The 21,208-nt window shown below is 42.3% G+C and overlaps 1 protein-coding gene across 1 annotated transcript; it reads right to left on the bottom strand.

The window, feature by feature from the left end:
- Positions 1–1,075: 1,075 nt before the first annotated feature.
- On the bottom strand, positions 1,076–19,168 carry LOC112434029 (NACHT, LRR and PYD domains-containing protein 3-like). Its single transcript, XM_076881382.1, has 5 exons — positions 17,932–19,168; positions 17,263–17,436; positions 7,163–7,336; positions 2,041–2,087; positions 1,076–1,892 (listed from the first exon to the last, which is right to left on the bottom strand). The coding sequence occupies exons 1-5, from the start codon at positions 19,047–19,049 to the stop codon at positions 1,342–1,344; spliced, it is 2,064 nt and encodes a 687-aa protein (XP_076737497.1). The 5' UTR covers positions 19,050–19,168; the 3' UTR covers positions 1,076–1,341.
- Positions 19,169–21,208: the final 2,040 nt, after the last annotated feature.

Raw genomic sequence — 21,208 nt, 5'->3', positions numbered from 1 at the left:
AAGTCCCTCTTTTTGCTCCTCCCCTCACCTGTGGATGGGCGGTGCTGTTACCGTGGTGACAGCTTGGATGTGTTTCAGTCCTGCCTGGTTATCACTGCAGGAATCTTTCACATTTATTACAGGTAATAACTCTGATTTTTCTGTGTATTATGAACCAAATGTATCCTGATACACACAGAGATGGATGAGCAGAGGCTTTTTTTGCAGTTTATGTAGTTACTATGGACTTAATGCATACATATTATTAAAATTAGGGCTATAACAGTTGTATTGATGTATAGCAACTTGAAATGCTCCCACAAATGGCTCCACAGCATGTAAAAATATAACAAAAGCTCTGGCGGACTTGGTTCTGTGGTCAGTCTTAAAGGGTGAAGTTCAACTCTGTAATCTTCACTGTGTCACAGAGTTCAGTGAGTCCCGTTATTCACAGTATCAATCAGATCATCAGAGAACAGCTGATCAGCAATCAGTGGTGCCAACAGCGCCTCCTGTGGTGAGAGGATGCAATAATGCAATGTAGCATTTTTCCACTCAACACTTGCAGTCATGGAAACTGTCTGTTGGATCTGTGTGACGTTGCTTTCTTGGTTAGAGTTCCTCACAAATGTCCAGATGATTCTTCTAATGAGGCGTCGACCATGTTTGCAGCTCTTTGGAAGAAAACGTCGCCCTTTGCCATCCTTACTTTTCTTTGACTTCTTCAAATGCAGCTGAACTCCAGCTGGTATTTTCTTGGACTTTGCAGCTGTTTCTGGTCATCAGTTCATTCCTGCAAACCTCTGAAGCTGAACAACAATGATGCTGCATTGCTGGCTGATCCCAAAAGGTTGATTCTGTTCATCTGGACGTTTTCAGAAACGTTTGCTCACTGATCAGGTGACTTCTTCAGTCTCAGCTGACTGCAGCTTTACAAGCTTACAAACAGCACATTTGCACAATGACTGAAAGCAGCAGCACCTGATATATATGATACTAATATAATACATATACATATATAATCCATACTAATGATGAAGGAACTGAGCTCACAGTCCATTGTTCATTCAGTGAACTACTCAGTTTATTTTGGGCCTCAGAAATGCTCACTCTGTTTGTACATCACTGTCAGCAATAGACTCATTCTGCTGTGTGGACAGGAACACATGTGACATCACTTCCTGTTTGTTTGTGACTGAAGAAGTTTACAAGGAATCATTTAGAAGAGTTTCAAACATCAACTGATTGAATCCATGAATCTGAAAACGTGTTTGTGAGTGAAAGAGACAGACATGTACAGACTGAACTATCTGTTCAACAGTCAGAGTGTTTCTGTAACAGGAGACACTCTTTACACTCCACTCAGCACAGGGACACTGAGGCACCAGGAGACAAGAACATAAACCCAGGATAAAGAGTTTGAGTGAATGTGGTGTTGAAGGTGTGGAGGTGGATCAGAGTGTCAGAGGAGACTCTGTAGAAGGACAGAGTGCCAGCAGGACAGTCCACATACACTGCTGCTCTGTTAGAGACAGAGGAGGAGGAGGAGGAGGAGGAGGAGGAGGAGGAGATGGATGTTTGTCTGTTATTGTGCCAGACATAACGAGGACCATCATCAGAGCAGACCAGACTCCAGGACTGATCATTGTATCCAAACACACAGTCAGCACTGCCTCCTTTCCTTCTGATGCTTCTGTAACTCGCTGATATATAAACGTCTCCTCTCCACTCGACCTCCCAGTAACAGCGACCAGTCAGACCATTTCTACACAGCAGCTGTTTCCAGTAATCAAATCTGTCTGGATGATCAGGATATGACTGAACCTCCTCCACATGTGTCACCTTCCTGTTGTTGTCAGACAGTTGGAGCTTTGTGTTCACTGTGTTTGTGTCGATTGTGAGTTGACAGGAATCTGATGGAGAGAACAAACACAATCCAGCTGCAGTTATTGATCCATCATCTGTTCATTGATTGACACTTTGATGATGACTCCTGACATGATGAAGATGGTTGAATGTGTGCTGCTTTGTTTTCATGAATCCCATTAAAAACACACTTACACTTCCTCAGACCTGGTCTCAACCATCGGACTCCAGCAGGCTCCACCCTGAAAGGAGGAGGGGGGTCAGAGCAGCACAGTCAGCATGCACACATGGACATTACATGGCTCTCACACACACACTGTTACACACTGAGCTCAAAGCTCGGCTCCACTGTTTTATTCAAAGAAATCTACATTTATTTATCAGCACATTTAAAAACAGCTTGAGCCAAAGTGCTGCACAGAGTAGAGAGAAAATAGGAAACATACACAGTAATGACTATAAAGACTGGTCAGGATTGAAAGCTACAGAGTACAAATGTGTTTCCAACCGGCTTTTAAAAATGTCCAGTGTTGGTGACGACCTGATGTGAAGGGCGACTGTTCCAGAGTTTGGCTGCAGCCATCGATAAAGCTCACCTCTGTTTTTACGTCTAGTTCTGGTCAGAAGCTGCTTATCTGCAGACCTGAGGGCTCCACTTGGATTCTTTTGTTAAAGAGAGATAAGATGGAGCCAATCCATTCACAGATTTAAAGACAACCAGATCTGGAAGTGGATTCTACCACGTACTGGTAACCAGTGGAAAAAGCTGGTGATGGGTCGTCTAGCACAGACCCACCGCTGGAACCAGACAATTGATGAGGGAGAGAACTGTGACAGCGCCGTTCCTTCACTTGACCTCAGTCGCTCTCGTCTGCTCCCTCGTAACACTGCTCTTTATTGAGCTTACATGAATATGCACAAGTTCATTATGACGTCTTACACAGGTATGAACAAAGAGTACCAGTCTGTGCATAGTGTGTGTGTGTGTGTGTGTGTGTGTGTGTGTCTGTGTGTGTGTGTCTGTGTGTGTGTGTGTGTGTGTGTGTGTGTGTTCCAGATGTGACCCTGTGACCCCAAAGCTGGTGCTAAGAGTCCAGCGGTCCCCCTAACAAAGGGCTCTTATACTTAACCAGACACAGAGTAGGTGTCCTCCTACACCAGGGGTCTCAAACTCGCGGCCCACGGGCCAATTGCGGCCCGCAGGACGATAGTTTTTGGCCCCACCTTAATATGAAAATGTAATGTTAGTTTGATAATGTATGACACTTTACAGTGTTGTGGGCGGAGCTGAATTAACCCACCAATCAGGGTGGGATATGGATCTCAGGGGACACCAGCCGGGCTTGATGCAAGCAGGGAAACATTTCTCAATGAGTCAAAGTTCCAGCAGCGTTGCCCTGGAGTGTTTCTTTCTTTCCTGTGCCTGGCTGGCTTCCTCCTTTCTATTGGGCAAACGCCGACATTCGCCCCAGCGCGCTGCGTTCACAACACTTCAAAAAAAGTTGTTTTTTTAAGTTGCTGCCCAGCGGGACATTATACGTATATAGATTTATACACACGTCAGTGGGATTTAAAGTTATTTTTCCACAGAGAGAGATCTCATATTAACTCTCACAGTGATGCGTAGGCGGCGGGATAAAAGAAAAGTCATGAACTCAATGCAGCCCAATTTAGTCTGCAGTCACATAGCGACACCTGTTCATCGGCAACAACAGTCCCCGGTAACCCGGACTAATTATAGGGTCGCACCGTAATTTGTGGCTCCATGTTTTTATTTGCATCACTGCGTTTGCATTGCAGCAAACATGAACATTACATATATTTCAATATAATGTAAAAGCAGTCAAAACAACTAACATCAGAAACAGCTGATGTTATTTGTTATATGTCACGGTGTCATTTCCGCTTCTTTCTCCTGTAACAACAGCCCGGCGCCGTGAGCAGTCGCCTTTTTTGCGCTCGCTATCCCTGCACTTTCTACCATCTGCAAACGCCACGGTGTTCGTGTCGTCATGAAAGACATGAACATCGAGCGTAAAAACAAAGGAGACTGCTACCGGCTTTTTATCTGCCGATCGCCGTGCTACGGTTGCAAGAAAAAGAAGCAGAAATGACGTTCTCTACGCGTTGAGACGTTCCCCGTCCGTCGGCTAAACGCTTGATTGAAACTTCAATGCGACAGTGACACCAAGTAGAATTATAAATGTCACATAGCCCCAAACATGTCTTTTTCAAAGCCTGCGGTGAAGAGAAAGGTTGGTGATGAGCACCGACAATTTCAGGAAAAGTGGGAAATGCAATATTTCTTTGTTGAGCACAGGGGCACCCCGACCTGTCTTATTTGCACAGAGAAAGTTGCGCTGCACAAGGAATACAATTTGAAACGTCATTACACAACTAGACATGCTGAGCTGGATGCAAAATACCAGGGAGACGAGAGAGCGAACCGGGTTGCCAGTCTTAAAACAGATCTACTGAGGCAGCAAGATTTCTCCAAGAAAGCAACCAAAGAGAATAATGCAGCAGTCGGAGCCACGTGGTTAGTGAGATGATTGCTAAAGCAGGGAAGCCATTCACAGAAGGTGCATTTGTCTAAAAGTGCATATTGCAGGCTGCAAATATAGTCTGTCCGGGAAAGAAAGGTCAGTTTAGCAACATCAGCCTTTCTGCCAACACCGCAGCAGATCGCATTTCTGACCTGTCAAGTGACATTTATGACCAACTGTGTGAGAAAGCCAAATGTTTCAGTGTATACTCAGTCGCTCTTGATGAGACCACAGACATCACCGACACTGCCCAGCTCCCAATGTATGTCCGTGGTGTTGATGACAGTTTTGAAGTGATGGAGGAGCTGCTCACAGTAATGTTTAGTTAGTAAAGTTTATGGGCTCTGTGAGAATCAATATTTCATTCTCATTCTGTTGTTTGAGAACAATAACAGAAAAATGTGCACTTCAGAACAAATTTATTGTGACTTCAGCTGTGAATGTACAGCAGGGGCGGAGCGTGGGGGTGGCTTACGGGGCTTAAGCCCGGGTTGTTTTGTCAGAAGCCCGGGGTATTTTGGAGTGTAATTTTTTCATAGTTAGATGCCTGGCTGACAACTGTATAAAACAAAAAGTACACACAATATTCGAAGCACATAGTGCACACTGTGGGAATTTACGACTGTGCGTGAATCCCCCCCTGATATTGGTATGATCCAAGCTCAGGCACTAAGCGACTGAGCGAGGGGGCGGGGCAGCTGCTGCCCGTCAGTGCGCTGTTGGAGAGACAGAGCCAGCCATACTAAGGAGAGCTTAAGTTTGAGCAGGTACCAAAGCAAATCATTCGTACCGTACAAATAATGTAAATATGACGGTGCATCACGAAAGATTGATATGAAACTGATCACTTGACCAATATTATTTTACTTGCTCTTCAAGTGAATCAACAAATGGCGAAATGAAAAGCCGAACAAATGCTATTTTTTTTAGAGTCTTAGCTTACGTGTGTTTATTTCATATTTTCAGTTCTTACCCTCCCCGACTAATTCGGTTTCAGTTATGTACTGAAATATAAGAATGGACATTAGAGGGTTCTTTCAAAGAAAAAACTCAGGTAAATGTTATTTTATATATTATGCTTTGTATGTTGTTCAGTATATTTCTATGCAAAACAAGAGGGATTTCAGTACACAGCAGGATATTTACATTTGTAACCAGATATTTACACTTTAGGGAGAAAACATAAAACATTTTTACTGTACAACATCAATTTAGAGTAAACTTTTGTTTTAGATAAATATTGAAATATATTTTGAATTAGTTAAATGTCAGAATAAAGAGAGACAGAGCTGTCTATTTTTTATCACTTTCATTAAATTTAGGAGTACATGTACACTAAGTTTATTGTTAATTAATAAGAAAACTCCAGACGATTCCATTCTGAGCTGAAGAAGCTTCTGATAGGTTAGTAGAGTCCATGTGAGTAAATTGGTGGCACAGCTGTGGATGCATATAAGGCAAAACACAGAGCCTGTTTCTGTGACATGGGAACATCAAGAGATGTCAACCAAAACACCAGGAAAAGAATTGTGGAGCTCCATAAGTGTGGCTCAGTTTGAATACAATTTGGTGCCATTTGCAATAAAAAAACACAGACAGTTTCTCTCTTTACTCTTAAAGTTAACAAATATGTTTTTATATTTATCAATCTAAAAAAATAAACATTTAGTCTGATTTGATGTTACAATTAAAAAAGTGTTTGTGTTTTGATCTGAAGAGTTTGTAAATATCTGGTTTCAACTGTATATTTGATGATTGTCAGCACAAAGAGAGAGAGAGAGGAGCAGAGATTGAGATGGAGAATGAGGACAGAACAGAGATGAACAAGAGCAGGTGAGACACACATGTTAGTCAAATGGTTGCTTACTAAAAGTATCACTGTATCATAGGTACTCATGTATCTCGTACCTAGTGTTTCTTTTTAGGTTTGCTATTTTTCAAATTCTATATTTATTAAGTTCTGCAGGCTTGTTTGCACAACAAGGCTAAATAATTATATAAACTTTTCTCAATCTAAATATTGTACTTTGGTAGAATTAAATAAATAAGTGTAGTGCAGGTCTATGATGATTTTTAGTGCTACTATCATCTAGTTCTGATTGTGGTTATGTCTTGGTTAAGTCCTCAGTAATCCTGCTTTTGAACTGTTGTAGTCCTGTTTTAATTCTGGATCAGTTCTGGGTCTGGTTGAATTGGGGTTTAGTCCCTGTGTCTTGATACAGCCCCGACTTCGTTCTGTCTTGCTGCTCAATTAAAAAACTAGTTTAAGGTGTCCTGCATGTGTGATATATATATATGTTCTATATATTTCCCTATATGAAGTCATTCTTTTTTGAACAAAACTCAAAACAGAGCCTATTAATCTTTCAGTCATTTCTACACCCCCCCCCTCAAAAAAAAAAAAAAAAATCCCACATGCATACTACCCTTTAGGGCTAAGCCCCGGGTGTTTCAAATGTCTGGCTCCTCCTCTGATGTACAGTTTGTCATTATTTAAGCTTCCATTTCCAAATGTTAGCTGACACTTTATTAGGTACACTGGTATCTATATCAGGTACACCTGTGACCTAAATGTTCCTGCAAACAGACTCCTTGGAGACCCCTACATAAATATCCATGAACTATCCAGCTAGACTAGTGTGTCTGTCCCTGAAAATATTCCTGCATGTGTGATTGTTCATGTCTCATCTGCAGGAAACAAACAGGAAGTGAGTGAAGGACACAGGAAATGTTTCCAGCTCTTCCTCCTCTATCAGACATTCTCTCCATACCTGAGAGTGTCCAGTCTCCAGCCTGGATCCTTCAGTCCAGCCGAGAGCAGCTTAATTCCTGAGTCACCTGGATGATTGTAGCTCAGGTCCAGCTCTCTCAGATGGGAGGGGTTGGAGCTCAGAGCTGAGGCCAGAGAAGTACAGTCTTCCTCTGTGATCAGACAGCCTGACAGACTGCAGACACACAAAACAACAATCTATCTGTCAACAGTTGTTTTCTCTTTGTCACAATAACATCTATCCATTTACATCCATTCAATGTAACTTTATTTATAAGTGACAATACCCAACAGACAACAACAGTCATCTGAAGCTGTTTAACAGTGTAAGGTAACAGCCTCAAATATTAGAGAGAAAGCCCCAACCATCAGACAATTGTGGAGATACAGAAATTCTTTTATTGCTGCCATATAATCTGCATCATTATAACTGCATTAATAATGTTCTTTACAGCATTATTCCATCTAATAATATTTCTCACAGTATTGATATTGCATTAAAGTTGTCTATTGAACATGTTCATTTGAGGATCCTTCAATTATGTTAACTTTTATTACAAGTACGGTCAGAAGTATTTCATACACATTGCATATTTGTGCTTATTTTGAGTTGATGTTCGGTTCATTAAGGGTCTTAAGCTTCACTGGCGTGACTGTCCAGGTGATCCATGCTGAGGGAAACTAGAACAGGATGATTGCATGGATGCTTACAATACATATAACACATATAATCTAGGAATGTGTCAGGCCTGAGGCCTTAACTCATTTGGTGTCTCACTATATTTACTCTACTTGGCAACAGATGACCAGAGTCAATAATTAGCCCCAGAGACCCTGAGGGCTTGAAGTTTATTACCTTGTATGGAAGGTGTTACAGAAAAGAGAAGTTCTGTGTCTGTTTATAGCCATTAAAGATGTACAAGATGTACCATTAACTGTGACTAATGTCTGGAACATATTTTACTCTGACTATTTTTATTGACGCCAAGGGGGGGCGTATACCCCACTGCTTTGTAAGTGTCCACAACATGTATTTTTGTCAGAAGACATAGGCTGATGTTTTCTCCTGTGTGTTAATAAACTCATCGTTTGATTGCACTTCTCTGGGGCCTCCGTGGTTTGTCTCACTGCTCTACATTGATAGATTTCGCGACACAATCCACTGTGAGCAGCACTTGGTGATGGTGGGAAGAAGAACTCCCTTTGACACAAAGATCCTCCCAGTGAAAACAGGCTCCAGGAGGAGCATCTACCATGACTGGTTGCAGGGTGAGGGGAAAGAGAAGAGATGAGCTCAGAGAGACAAGAACAAAACACAAACTAAGGAGAGAGAAGACAAAAGACATGCAGTAGTGACATATAAAAGCATCAGGGGTGAAAAGAGGGGAGAAGAAAGCAGAGCATCATGGGAAGTCCACCAACAGCCTGAGCCTATAGCAGCATAACTAAGGGATGGTTCAGGGTCACCTGATCCAGCTCGAACTATAAGCTTTATTAAAAAGGAAAGTTTGCAGCTGATCTTCAAAGTAGAGAGGGTGTCTGTCTCCTGAACTCAAACTGGGAGCTGCTTCCACACCCAGTCCAACATAGCCAGGCTGAGTCGTTAGATTAGTCCAACGTAAAGTCAGAAAGTCATTATTTATGTCACATTTTAGTGCAAATGTAGAAAAACTGTCCAAAAGTTATTTCTAAATCTGATATTAAACAGTTTAAATGGTGAAAAAAGCTGTAAAGAAAACAGAAAGAGTCAATAAAAGCCTCTTTAGAGGGTCACCAGTTTAAAACTCAGACATTTAAACTGGTGATTCTCCTTCTCTGCTCCATTTCCTCTCTAGACTTCCTGTTCCTAGGAGGGATTTGATTGGCTGAATGTCCTTTTAACCTTTCTTTAGTTCTTTGGGTGCTAAGCAAAGAGGAAAACACACGAGTCATGTGACGTGACATAAGGAGCGCTCTGATTGGTTGGGATTGACAAACTATGGTGCTGTTTGCAAGCTTCGCTTTGCAGAGGCAAGAAAATCTCTTAGATAGGGATGAGATGCTCCACAGTGACGTTTCCACACTTTGGAGCTTCTGAAGTGCAGATGTTTGGAAACGCTGCTCCAACGTCTGGTTCAAACACTCAGATCACGTGACCTCAGCTGCCACAGGTGGCATACCTGCGGCTTCCAGGCATTACCAGTCTCGGGAATTCCCATTTTTCATTGACTGGTCTTTTTGACCCTTTTAATGGCTGAATGATGCTTTTATATCACTGCTTCAGTTTATTCCACACACATTCAGTCCTATCAGCAGAGAGAGAGCCACACACTGTCTGTAACATCATTAGAAGATCTCAGTAAAAACAGTAAAAACTGCTTCAAGGACTAAATCAAACAGGCACCAGGGGTCCGTTCTTCGTACCTCGCTAAGTAAGTTAGCTGGATTTGATTGTTGACGATTTCGCGTGATCCTGGATCGTTCGGTTCTCCGAAGCTCATCCGGGACTTGCTGTCATAGCAACAGAGCCGTAAGCGTAAACCTGCTCGGGAGCAGGTTTACTTTATGTAAACAGGATTAGATCGCGGCCACGCAGGTATGTCCGCTTCATTTATACGAAAGCAACAGCGATATTCCACCACTATTTCACCATAAATAAATAACATCAATGTAACTAAAGATAATGCAGCACTTGATCCTTTTATTGATGTCACACAGATACATACAGGTCATTTCCTAAAAAAGGGAAATGTACTATTAACATTCTATTACATGTATGTGATTATTACAGATGTAATTCATATTTCAGAGTAGTAATTGTAAATTACTTCGTGTAATCAAGATGAGAGACCACGGCTATAAAAGCGAAGGTGGATTTGGGAAGTCTGTCGCAGCCATATCCTGTCCGTATACGCGAGCAACCCATTGCGGAAGGTGCAAGATTGATAAGGAGAGTCCTCAGAATTCAGCGTATATTGCGGGACAGACAGGATCCTTTAGCTCAGCGCGACAGTGTGCTCATTGAGAGATATCGATTTTCCCGTGAGGGTATTATTTACTTAACCAACTTGTTGACGAGGGGGTGCAGGACCACCACCTGTCTTTTTTTGCTCTGCCTTTTTCTTGGTTGCTGTTATAAACAAACAAACAGATTATTCCAGGGTCTCTTTCCAAGAGACGAAAAGCAATATAAGTGATAAATATTACCATTCTGTAGAATATTCTTATATTTCACTTTTACTTGTTCCCATGTTCTAGTGGGTCCTGTTGTGGCTCTAATGTGAAAGGGGATATAATATAACATATTATAATATAATATAATGTAATATAATATTGGATAATATAGTGTGAAATGATAAATCTACCCTACCGCCTACTGGTGTTGGCCAGAGGGGCCGATGGCGCGATATGGCAGCCTGGCTTCTGTCAGTCTGCCCCAGAGCTGTGGCTACAACTGTAGCTGCCTCCACCAGTGTGTGAATGTGAGAGTGACTGAATAGTGGTATCGTAAAGCGCTTTGGGTGCCTTGGAAAGCGCTATATCAATCCACTCCATTATTATTGTTATTATTAAATTACTTACGAGTTTAATTTGTCAGCAACTTCCTGCCAGCCCTCTCTCCTTGCTTTTGCAGCCTTTGCAGTGTTCCCTTGCGTTCTGATTAAACTCTGAAACTCCTGAAATCCCTCACTCAAGAGTTCTTGCTCTGCTGCCGAAAAATACCGAGCGCGCTCCTTTGACATTTTCGCCGACCAATCAAAGGGTTGCCGATCAATGTTTCTACTATCGACGCGTAGCCCCTGTTGGGCCACCCAGTGATCTCACATTACTTCATCCAGCTGTACTAATCGTCAACAACAGGTGTGTTCGGAGAACCGGAATAGCGAGCTCACGGTTAGCACGATGATTTGGTCTTGGATGTGTCATTTGATCTTGGATGTAGTAAGCGAGGTACGAAGAACGGGCCCCAGTTTTCAGCTCTGTCTGCGCTCTACTTTTTTCTACTTACAACAGAAAATAGGATGTACTGCATTCAGGGATATCATCCTCACTGTCAGCTGTTACTCACAGACTGTGTGTAGAAATACAGAAAATACTGATCCTATAAAAAGGAAAGCTAGAAAAACACATTGATTCCAGGCTCTATTTTCCTTTTTGAGTCTGTCAAATCCAACAGGACTTGTGCAGGTTCACTATGAGCCAAACTCCAGACTGACAGTGAAACATCAGGCCAGTGTTAGAAGGTAAAGTTCAGGAAAGTTTTTTAATGGTTCAGAAGATGTTCAGCTGAGGACGACTTAAAGATGTGCGTGAAATGGAGGCTTCTGATTGGTCAGAATGAGCCTGTGAAAATGGGACAAACTTTGTATAAAGAAAGAAAACACATTTAATCTTTTCATGGAAATGTATCTTTTTCAAAGTGATTCCAAATCAAAGCTAACGCCACGCCAGCTTGTAACTTTGATTGACAGTGTGTAGAACTGATGACACAAACTCCCAGAAAACCTCAAAGTCAACATAACGCATCCAAAGCTTCACGGCTGGGAGCAAAACATGAGGCCAACAAACAGCTGTAAACCTGTGTGCCTATTACAGTAAACACAGCAGTCTGTTATGTTTGACTAAACTGATGTATTGTGTGTCTGTAGTTGTGTTGTGAACTGTGCTGGGCTCGTCTGTGTCCCCGTTTCACAGAACAGCATCTTCAAGATGGCACAAATGCTTCCAGTGTTTCAGTTTGACGAAGCCTGGCTTTGCCCATCGCTGCTTTTAAAACAGTGTTTGTGCTGCCAAGGACATCTTGTATTGGTCTCATGTCATGAATGGGAGTGTTTCAGGAGGCAGACTGAACCTTTGATGAGTTTGGTGTCTTAAACTGAGGAATGAAAGGACACGAGGAACAAACTAAAGAGAATCTAAAAGAGGCCGGCAGCACATGAGGAGGAGAAACTGACACTGACATAAAGACTGAGGGAAGGACAGAGCCATCTATACAGCTGAGGTCAACACAGGAGGGTCATGTGACACAGCTGAAACTCATCCAGACAACGTCTGACACCAGAGACCATACTTACCAAAATAAAACAGGTTATAATGAACAAAAATGAGTGGAACAGCGGAGTGAACTGAGCAGCAGGAGGGAGGGCGTTTCTCCAAAACATGTGTCCATCAAAATTATGGACAGTCATGTATATTAAGTAGACTTGTTCAGATTTGTCCAACACTTTTCTCTGTCAGTGTTTCACAGAATATCATCAAAGAGTCATGATAGTTACCATTAGTGTCACTGTGGAGATGCTTATTCCAGCATCACTGACTTCATGGTTCCAGTTTCCATCACTAAGGACTACATGTAGTGATCCTGCTGTTAGCCATGTTAGCATGTTAGCTCCAACAGGTGGTCAGTGTGAGAGCGGTGATATCAGTGACATCTAAACAAGGAAGGAAGAGACTGTTGAAGGCAGCGAGCTGTGACTGCTGTGACCAGTGTTCTCACACTATTTTCTCCCTGTGTCAACATACATGAGGCTGCTTCAGCTGCAACACACCACAAACACCTTTATACAACTAAATATACTCAGAGCGCACTGCTGTGGTTGCTGTGGTAACCATCCATATATCCAGCTGTTTGGGGCCGAGTCTGCTTCCTCATCCTAGGGAAAAACCCTCAAAGTTTCATGTGTTTTTGACTTGAAGCTTTTTGTGATTTGGTTTTATTTGTTGTTCTACACACACAATAATGAAGAGCACATGTTTATAGTGACACATTCAGACCAATGACAACAGTCCATTCACACTGACCTCCTTCCAGCAACTTTTAGGACAGCCAATAGCAATTTTCCTTACTGAGGAGTTGGCAACACTGCCAGGAGCAGTGGGTGAATGGCAGCATCACCATGAAGGATTAGAATAAAAATACATCATCATCCACAAAGAAAACCAGTCTGAGTGTCTGATGCTCTCGTTATAAAACCGCAGTCGCAGCTTGTGGCTACATTTAGCTGGTTTGCTAGTTAGCTGGTCTGCTAGTTAGCTGGCTTGCTAGTTAGCTGATTTGTTCGTTAGCATGGAGCTAACCTAACTCACTAGAACATTTGATGCTAAACTGTCTAAACTGTGTGAACAGCTTTCATTGCTGCTCTGTGTTACTCTCCAGCCTCTCTTTAACTCAGTCCTCTCAGTTTTTTCCTCGTTACAAACTAGAAAACCTTCTTTTTCAGCTTTTCCACACCCGAGCTGTGGCTAAGGTGCTACCAGCATGCAGGCTCGGTCTGTGTCACTCAATAGTTACACTCCTCACCCAGACTAACACCACTCCACAAATTCACCACTAGGAGGCGCTAAAAGACCACATACAGTGAGATCATCACTAAATGTCTGCTGTGTCTGACGTAGGGTTGCCAACCGTCCCTTGAATAACGGAATCGTCCCGTATTTAGAAAGAAAAGTACACGTCAGTGGTGCGGCTGCCCCTCTGTTGGTCTTCCTTGGTCTCTTGTGTTCTGGGGGCCTCTGGATGTCTGGAGTTTTGATCTCCTCCATACCTGCTTCATGCCCTGGAGGACGGGGCTGTGGCCCCCCCACACCCTCTAGCAGATCATTACATGAAGGAACCTTTTAAAAAAACAAGCGCGTCCATGCTCACAGGTGTACACACGGGTGATCACACACACAAACTACACCCTTTTTGGCTCCTACCTCAAAGCACACTGTGTTCTGTTGATCTTATGTGCTGCACAATAATGTTTAACATTTAGTATTTACTGTCATATTCCCATAGATCATTGTGATGTTGTTTATTCTATTACTCTTGTTCTCTTCTGCTTGTTTTCCTTTTTCTTTCTCAGCAGGTGATCCAGGTGATCAATAGATGCATTTTTTTTTTCTGCCCATTCTGTTGGTTTTTGTTTTTTGCCCTTCTCCCCCGTCCCTCTTCTCAGCTGTTTCTCTTTCCCTCTTTCTTTCTCCCCTTCTTTCCCCCAGTCAAGTCTGTCCCGTATTCAGCAAGTGAAAATAAAATAAACAATAAAAGGTGAATCAAATGGACCATTATGGCAAGGCTGGGATGGTCAATTTGGTAAAGTAAATCCGTTGGGCATCTTTCTTTGCCTTTAGACAACAATTCTGATGCAAAAGAGCCAAACGGGACAGGCAAAAATAAATAAATAAATAAATAAATAAATAAATAAAAAGTACACGTCCCGTATTGAGCTCCAAAGGGACGCACTTTGTCCTGTAATACAGAGAGAATCAAAAGTAGTCTATAAATGTTAATGGAATTAACGCTTTGTTTGAAAACATAATTCCCAGCCCCTCTCCTGCTTTGTGACCAATGACCTTACGCACGAGTATGACAATTCAGATTACCACTTATCTCATTGGTAGAGGAAAGGTCGCTCGCTGAGAAAATACCAGAAGACAACAGATGACCACAAAAAGAAGCATGGCCAACAGGGAAACAAACGCTGACACTGCGGTGCAAGTCTCGGACGACAGTACACCTTCGACCAGCAATGTTTGTACCCCACCGAGAAAGAAAAAAAAAGGCTGCATAAGTGAGGAATGGGAAAATGAAAACACCTCGCTGGAAAAAGTGCGCGATAACACCTATAAAGCGCACTGCACTGTGTGCCGTCGCACTTTTTTCATAGGCCATGGTGGACTGGCAGCATGCTTCTAGTGGTGGGCACATGAGTGGCATGAAAGCTCAGGGAACCCTTAACCAATTTGTTGTTCACCAGGCCATGGCAGCAGAAGATATGGTATGTAGACATTGTTGTTGTTTTTAAACCCTCTGGTTAAGGTTAATGTGAGCATGTGCAGTGAATATCAACTCTATGTGGCCAGAAGTGTGATAATATAATTTATTTTGTGTAATAAACAACTGCAAGGATAGATGATTACAACGAATAGATGACTAATACATAAAAGTAATACATAGATTAATAATGATGATGAGTTAAGATGCGTAATCATGGGAACAAGCAGGTTTACAAACGCGAGCAGCTGATTAGCATTAGAAAAGCTGAAATAATACCTCAACTGAAGCCAGCTGCACTAAATGCACTTCATGTGGACTGTTATAAGAATGTTTTTCTTTCTATTGTTTTCTATAAATTTATATAATTTTAAGTTAAGCAGGACAGAGTTCTTTTAAAGAAAGATTAACTTATATTCTTTAAAGTTAAGCATGACAGGCTTCTGTTTAAGAAAGAGACCTGTTTTATTGTGTTAATGTTGTCATTTTGCGCTACAAATAAATGGCTAAATGATCATTTGTTTCCCATGTGTTCATATCACAAAGAATATGCATCATTAAATCAACTTCAAGTCAAAGGGTTAAAAAAATAATTTCACACACACAAAAAAGAGCTAAAAAATTCACCACACTTGGAAGGGTGGAGACAACTGGGTCGCCCGGCCCTGGCCACGAGGTGTCCCAGGAAGTTGGCAACCCTAGTCTGACGGTGACTTGGGTTTTTACTAACTGGCTACATGAGCATGATTAGCTGCAGTTCTATCTTTGTAAAAGAGACTCAGCAGCAGATTAGAACCAAACAGAAACATTTCTACTTTTTCTGCAGCACCAGCTGGATGCATGGAGCCTAAACTCAAGTGACAATGAGACACATACAGTGTGACTGCTGTGACTTTACAGCTGGGCCTCATTCACATTGGACTGTGGGAGGAAGCAGAGTATCTGAAGACAACCCACACACACTATCACCCTTATTTAGAGAAGTATAATGAATTAGCTGATAAAGTAATAAATTATTTGATATTTCAATGAAAATACTTTTTAACAATTGTTTAGAAGTCAACAATAATAGTTAAATAAAAAGAAGCGTCAAATCAATAAACACGCAATAAAACCTTGTACAGCTGAAACTCATGTAGACAATGTCAGGGGAGGAAGTAAAACTAAACCTTTGACACCAGAGATGAAAACTACCAAAATAAAACAGGAAGTTAATAACAACCATGAGTGGAACACCTGAGTGAACCTAGTAAAGGGAGAATACATCATCATCCACAAAGAAAACCAGTCGCAGCTTGTGGCTGCAGTTAGCTGATTTGCTACTCAGCTTGGAGTTAACTCAGTAGAACATAGAATGCTAAACTGTCTAAACCAGGGGTGTCAAACATATGGCCCGTCGGCCAAATTCAGCCCCTGAGATAATTTCATATATCAGTTATTAAAGAATTTTCAGGGTTGCTGATATTCCATGGCAGCAGGGCTGGGACTTTATTCTGATGGACACATCATGTGGCCAATCACATTAAGAGACAGCCTGGGATCATGCCACTATTTAAAGAAAGGGATGGGGGCAAACGTTCAGAAGAAAGCAAGCTTAGTGGTACAGGCCTGGTACACACAGACACAGGTTTAAATTCAAGCGTGTCAGGAAAAAGTGAAAGCATAAAATGAGCAGCATCTGGCTGAATTTCAGTGATATTGGAGACGGCAAAGCTGAGTGCAGAATTTATAAATTAGAAGCTGGATAAAGTGATACCCATTTTCCATTGTGAAGGACAAAAGGTTTCAAACTTGTCCAGGCCTTAAGGTCATGTCCGTTCTCTTCTTAGTGGTAGTAAATGTATAAAATTAAGACTAATGAAAACACTGAATTAAAATTGCTTCCTTTAAAAACACCAAGCTTACAGTTCAGTTTTGAATACTACATATATAAACTATATATAACAAAGTGCCTTTGAATGGCAGGGATGCAGAAATGTCTGTATGTAGCACAGAGCCAGTGCTCACGGTCTGAATGAGTGTCACAGACCTGAATGTGCATTTAAAGAAATTTATAATTAAATTTCTAATTATGATCTTCAGCACCCAACACCATGACTATGTACATATTGTCGGGTGTAAGAATATTTGTGTTGTGTTCTGTGGATTCAACTCTGCAAACTCATCAGTAATTTCATCAGCAAGTTTCTACTTAGACAGCAATAAAACAGAAAGCAGTTCCCAGGAACTACTTCTTGTTTTAGAATCTTTCAACATAAGAGTACTTTGCACATCAGAACACCCCCATATCTCCTCTTATTAAAGGATTACCTTATTATTAATTTGCTAATTCTGCCAGTTGATTACAAAATGCTTGATCTCACCTGAGAGTTTCCAGTGTACAGTGTGGACTCTTCAGTCCTTCAGACAGAAACTTCACGCCTAAATCCTGCAGGTTATTGTTACTTAGGTCAAGCTCTCTCAGATTAGAGGACTGAGAGCTGAGACCTGAGGACAGAGCTTCACAACTTCTCTCTGACAGGTTACAGAGACTCAGTCTGAAAAATAACAGAAAAACAATTTAAAAAAAACTTACTTTTGATCAAGTGTAATGAGATTACATAACATTTAGCAATATTCCATTCTCTTTTTGTCAAGAAAGTAACGAGCAACATGTGGAAACAATCAGAGAGAGAACAGAGAACAGAGCAGTAAAAGAACAGTGGATAGTTCAATAGGCTTTTGGTATCAACAAAACATGCCAAATTTCTTTATTTTGTCATCGTTTAAGAAGAGTTCATGATTAAAACTCAGATAACAACTCAAGGCCAGGTCTGGGTGTAACTTTGATGACAGTTACACCCAGAAAAATTTCAGAAATGCCGACAGGTATTCAGTATTGAACAAAATGAGTACTGATTATCACTTAACAGTTGTATACACTTTTCAGACACCAGCACTCATAACTGTGGTTTTGGGGGTTATTTTGTTAGTGGTTTTAGTTGATCACACCTGCTTTTTGTCAACAAGCATATGAATACAAATGTACTTACAGAGCTTTGTTGGAGGCTTTGACCACTGGCAGCAGCCTCAGAAGAGCCTCCTCTGAAGCAGAGTATTTCTTCAGGTCAAACACATCCAGATCTTCTTCTGATGACAGTAAGATGAAGACCAGAGCTGACCACTGAGCAGGAGACAGTTCACCTGTGGAGAGACTTCCTGATCTCAGGGACTGTTGGATCTCCTCCACTAGAGAACGATCATTCAGTTCATTCAGACAGTGGAACAGATTGATGCTCTTCTCTGCAGACAGATTCTCACTGAGCTTCTCCTTGATGTACTGGACTGTTTCCTGATTGGTCTGTGAGCTACTTCCTGTCTGTGTCAGCAGACCTCGTAGGAGAGTCTGATTGGTCTGCAGTGAAAGACCCAGGAGGAAGCGGAGGAACAAGTCCAGGTGTCCATTTGGACTCTGTAAGGCCTTATCCACAGCACTGTGGTGGAAGTGTTTCTCTACAGATTTTACTTCTTTTTCAGGTTTTTGTTTCCAAAACAATATAGACCATATGGACTTTGTTTGTTGTTGTTCCAGCAGATTGAGTCCAGAGTTGATGAAGGTCAGATGGACATGAAGAGCAGCCAGAAACTCCTGAACACTCAGATGGATGAAGCAGAACACCTTGTCCTGGTACAGTCCTCTCTCCTCTTTAAAGATCTGTGTGAACACTCCTGAGTACACTGAGGCTGCTCTGATATCGATGCCACACTCTGTCAGGTCTGATTCATAGAAGATCAGGTTTCCTTTCTGCAGCTGATCAAAAGCCAGTTTTCCCAGAGACTCCATCATCTTCCTGCTCTCTGGACTCCAGTGTGGATCTGTCTCAGCTCCTCCATCATACTTGACCTTCTTCACTTTGGCCTGAACCACCAGGAAGTGGATGTACATCTCAGTCAGGGTCTTGGGCAGCTGTCCTCCCTCTCTGGTTTCCAGCACATCCTCCAGAACTGTAGCAGTGATCCAGCAGAAGACTGGGATGTGACACATGGTGTGGAGGCTTCGAGCTTTCTTGATGTGGGAGATGATCCTGCTGGCCTGCTTCTTATCTCTGAACCTCTTCCTGAAGTACTCCTCCTTCTGTGGGTCAGTGAACCCTCTGACCTCTGTCACCATGCCAACACAGTCAGGAGGGATCTGATTGGCTGCTGCAGGTCGTGTGGTTATCCAGAGGCGAGCAGAGGGAAGCAGTTTCCCCCTGATGAGGTTTATCAGCAGCACATCCACTGAGGTGGACTTTCTAGGGTCAGTTAGGATTGTAGTTTTGTGGAAGTCCAGAGGAAGTCGACACTCATCCAGACCATCAAAGATGAACACAACCTGGAAGTCTTCAAAGCTGCAGATTCCTGCTTCTTTGGTTTCAGTAAAGAAGTGATGAACAAGTCCCACCAAGCTGAACTTTTCCTCTTTCAGCACATTCAGCTCTCTGAAAGTGAATGGAAATATGAACTGGATGTCCTGGTTGGCTTTGTCTTCAGCCCAGTCCAGGCTGTATTTCTGTGTTAAGACTGTTTTCCCAATGCCAGCCACTCCCTTTGTCAGCACTGTTCTGATTGGTTCATCTCTTCCAGGTGAGGCTTTAAAGATGTCTTCTTGTCTGATGGTTGTTTCTGGTCTGTCTGGTTTCCTGGATGCTGTTTCAATCTGTCTGACCTCATGTTCATCATTGACCTCTGCAGTCCCTCCCTCTGTGATGTAGAGCTCTGTGTAGATCTGATTCAGGAGGGTTGGGTTTCCTGCTTTAGCGATGCCCTCAAACACACACTGGAACTTCTTCTTCAGGGTGGATTTAAGGTTACGATGACAAACAGCAGCTGGAAGTTCTGAATAATAATAATAAAAATACAACTTTAACAATCATATTTTACAAAATGCTGATGACAATTTCTGACCCACTGAGAAATGACTGAACACACTGGTGTCACAAGTCTCTCATTTATCCAGCAGCTTAAATCTTTAGATAAATCCTCTTACGTCTCTGCAGACGGTCAGCCAGCTCCTCCTGCTTCATTCTCCTCAGGAAGTCCACTGTGATCTTCACAAATGCCTCTCTGCTGTTTCTCCTCTGCTCATCATCCTCCCTCTGAAACTCCAAGCACTGGGGCTTATTTGGATTCAGAGCCTTCTGGATCTTCTTCAGCTCGTTCTTCACAAAAGTGATGATGTTGTCCTCCAGCAGCTGGAACAGAATATTTATGAATGACCCACCACTCTGAACCTCAGTATCCACAACGTCCACTTCTTTACGATCAAGGAGCATATCATCCACGACCTCTTCACCAATTATAGGTTTGACTTTATCTGATTAACTGAGACTTTGTCCACAACTCCATGATCCCAAAACGTTGATGCTGTTCATATGAATGCAGCGATTTCAGTGGGAGAAACATTTCACTGGTGTTCAGAGCTGAACTACCAACAGGTTGATGATCAAAGCCAGAAACTTGGAGATGTTTCAGGTGACTGAGTTGATCGTACAGACAACTGGTCTTAAAGGTTCACTCTGTTTACACATACAGATCAGTATTTAAGGTTTGACTCTCATCATCCACTGGAGCACAAACTGGGCGTCATCAGGACACTACAACACAGAACAAACACCATCCCCACAGACACAGCAGCCAGGGAAGCAGAAGAACTTCACATCAAGAAGGTCCTGAGTAAATGTGAACGCTGGTTTGAGGGCGGAGTCAAGGAGGCCATTTATGTGAAAAGGAAAGACCATCTCTGAATGGAGGAGGGGCCTAAGGGTACAACTGTCACCATCTTACATGCTGTGATTGCAGCCATTCCCCAGCTCTCTGTGAACTGGACTCATGACCATTGATCAACAACCATTGATCAATGGTCCTGACAATATGCGTACCAATGATCAATGAACTGACCTCCCAGCCCATTGTTCCTTCAGTGGGCTGGTTTCAGTCATACAAATGTCCTGTTTATGAGATTGAAACCTGCAGTCAGCTGAGACTGAAGAAGTCACCTGATGATGATGAAACGTTTCTCCCACTGAAAACATCCAGATGAACAGAATCAAGCTTTTTGGGATTTACGTACCTGGATGATTGAGCATCAAGACACAACTCTGTGACTTTTCTCAGATGAATCAATCCTCTCCTCCAGCTTTGTTTACATCTACCAGCCCTGTGGCGCTGCCCAGGGAAATAATCTATGTGAGAGGTGGAAAGTCATACAGGTGTCTGCTCCTGCCTTCAGTTATTTTATCTACTGTGTGTCAACTGGCTGAACCTACTGCAACTGTCTACTGTCTCCCT

This window comes from Maylandia zebra, unplaced genomic scaffold (assembly GCF_041146795.1).
Source record: "Maylandia zebra isolate NMK-2024a unplaced genomic scaffold, Mzebra_GT3a scaffold11, whole genome shotgun sequence".
Taxonomy (NCBI): Eukaryota; Metazoa; Chordata; class Actinopteri; order Cichliformes; family Cichlidae; genus Maylandia; species Maylandia zebra.
The sequence above is the reverse complement of the archived record's forward strand: the minus strand, read 5'-3'. Positions and strand labels throughout refer to the sequence as shown.

Excerpts from the sequence above, each read along its gene's own strand:
- LOC112434029 (XM_076881382.1), bottom strand. The coding sequence starts at position 19,049 with ATGGTGACAGAGGTCAGAGGGTTCACTGACCCACAGAAGGAGGAGTAC. Across the intron at positions 2,088-7,162 it reads TGGAGACTGGACACTCTCAG|GGTGGAGCCTGCTGGAGTCC; the intron begins GTATGGAGAGAA and ends TCCTCCTTTCAG. Across the intron at positions 1,893-2,040 it reads GAGACCAGGTCTGAGGAAGT|ATTCCTGTCAACTCACAATC; the intron begins GTAAGTGTGTTT and ends TCTCTCCATCAG.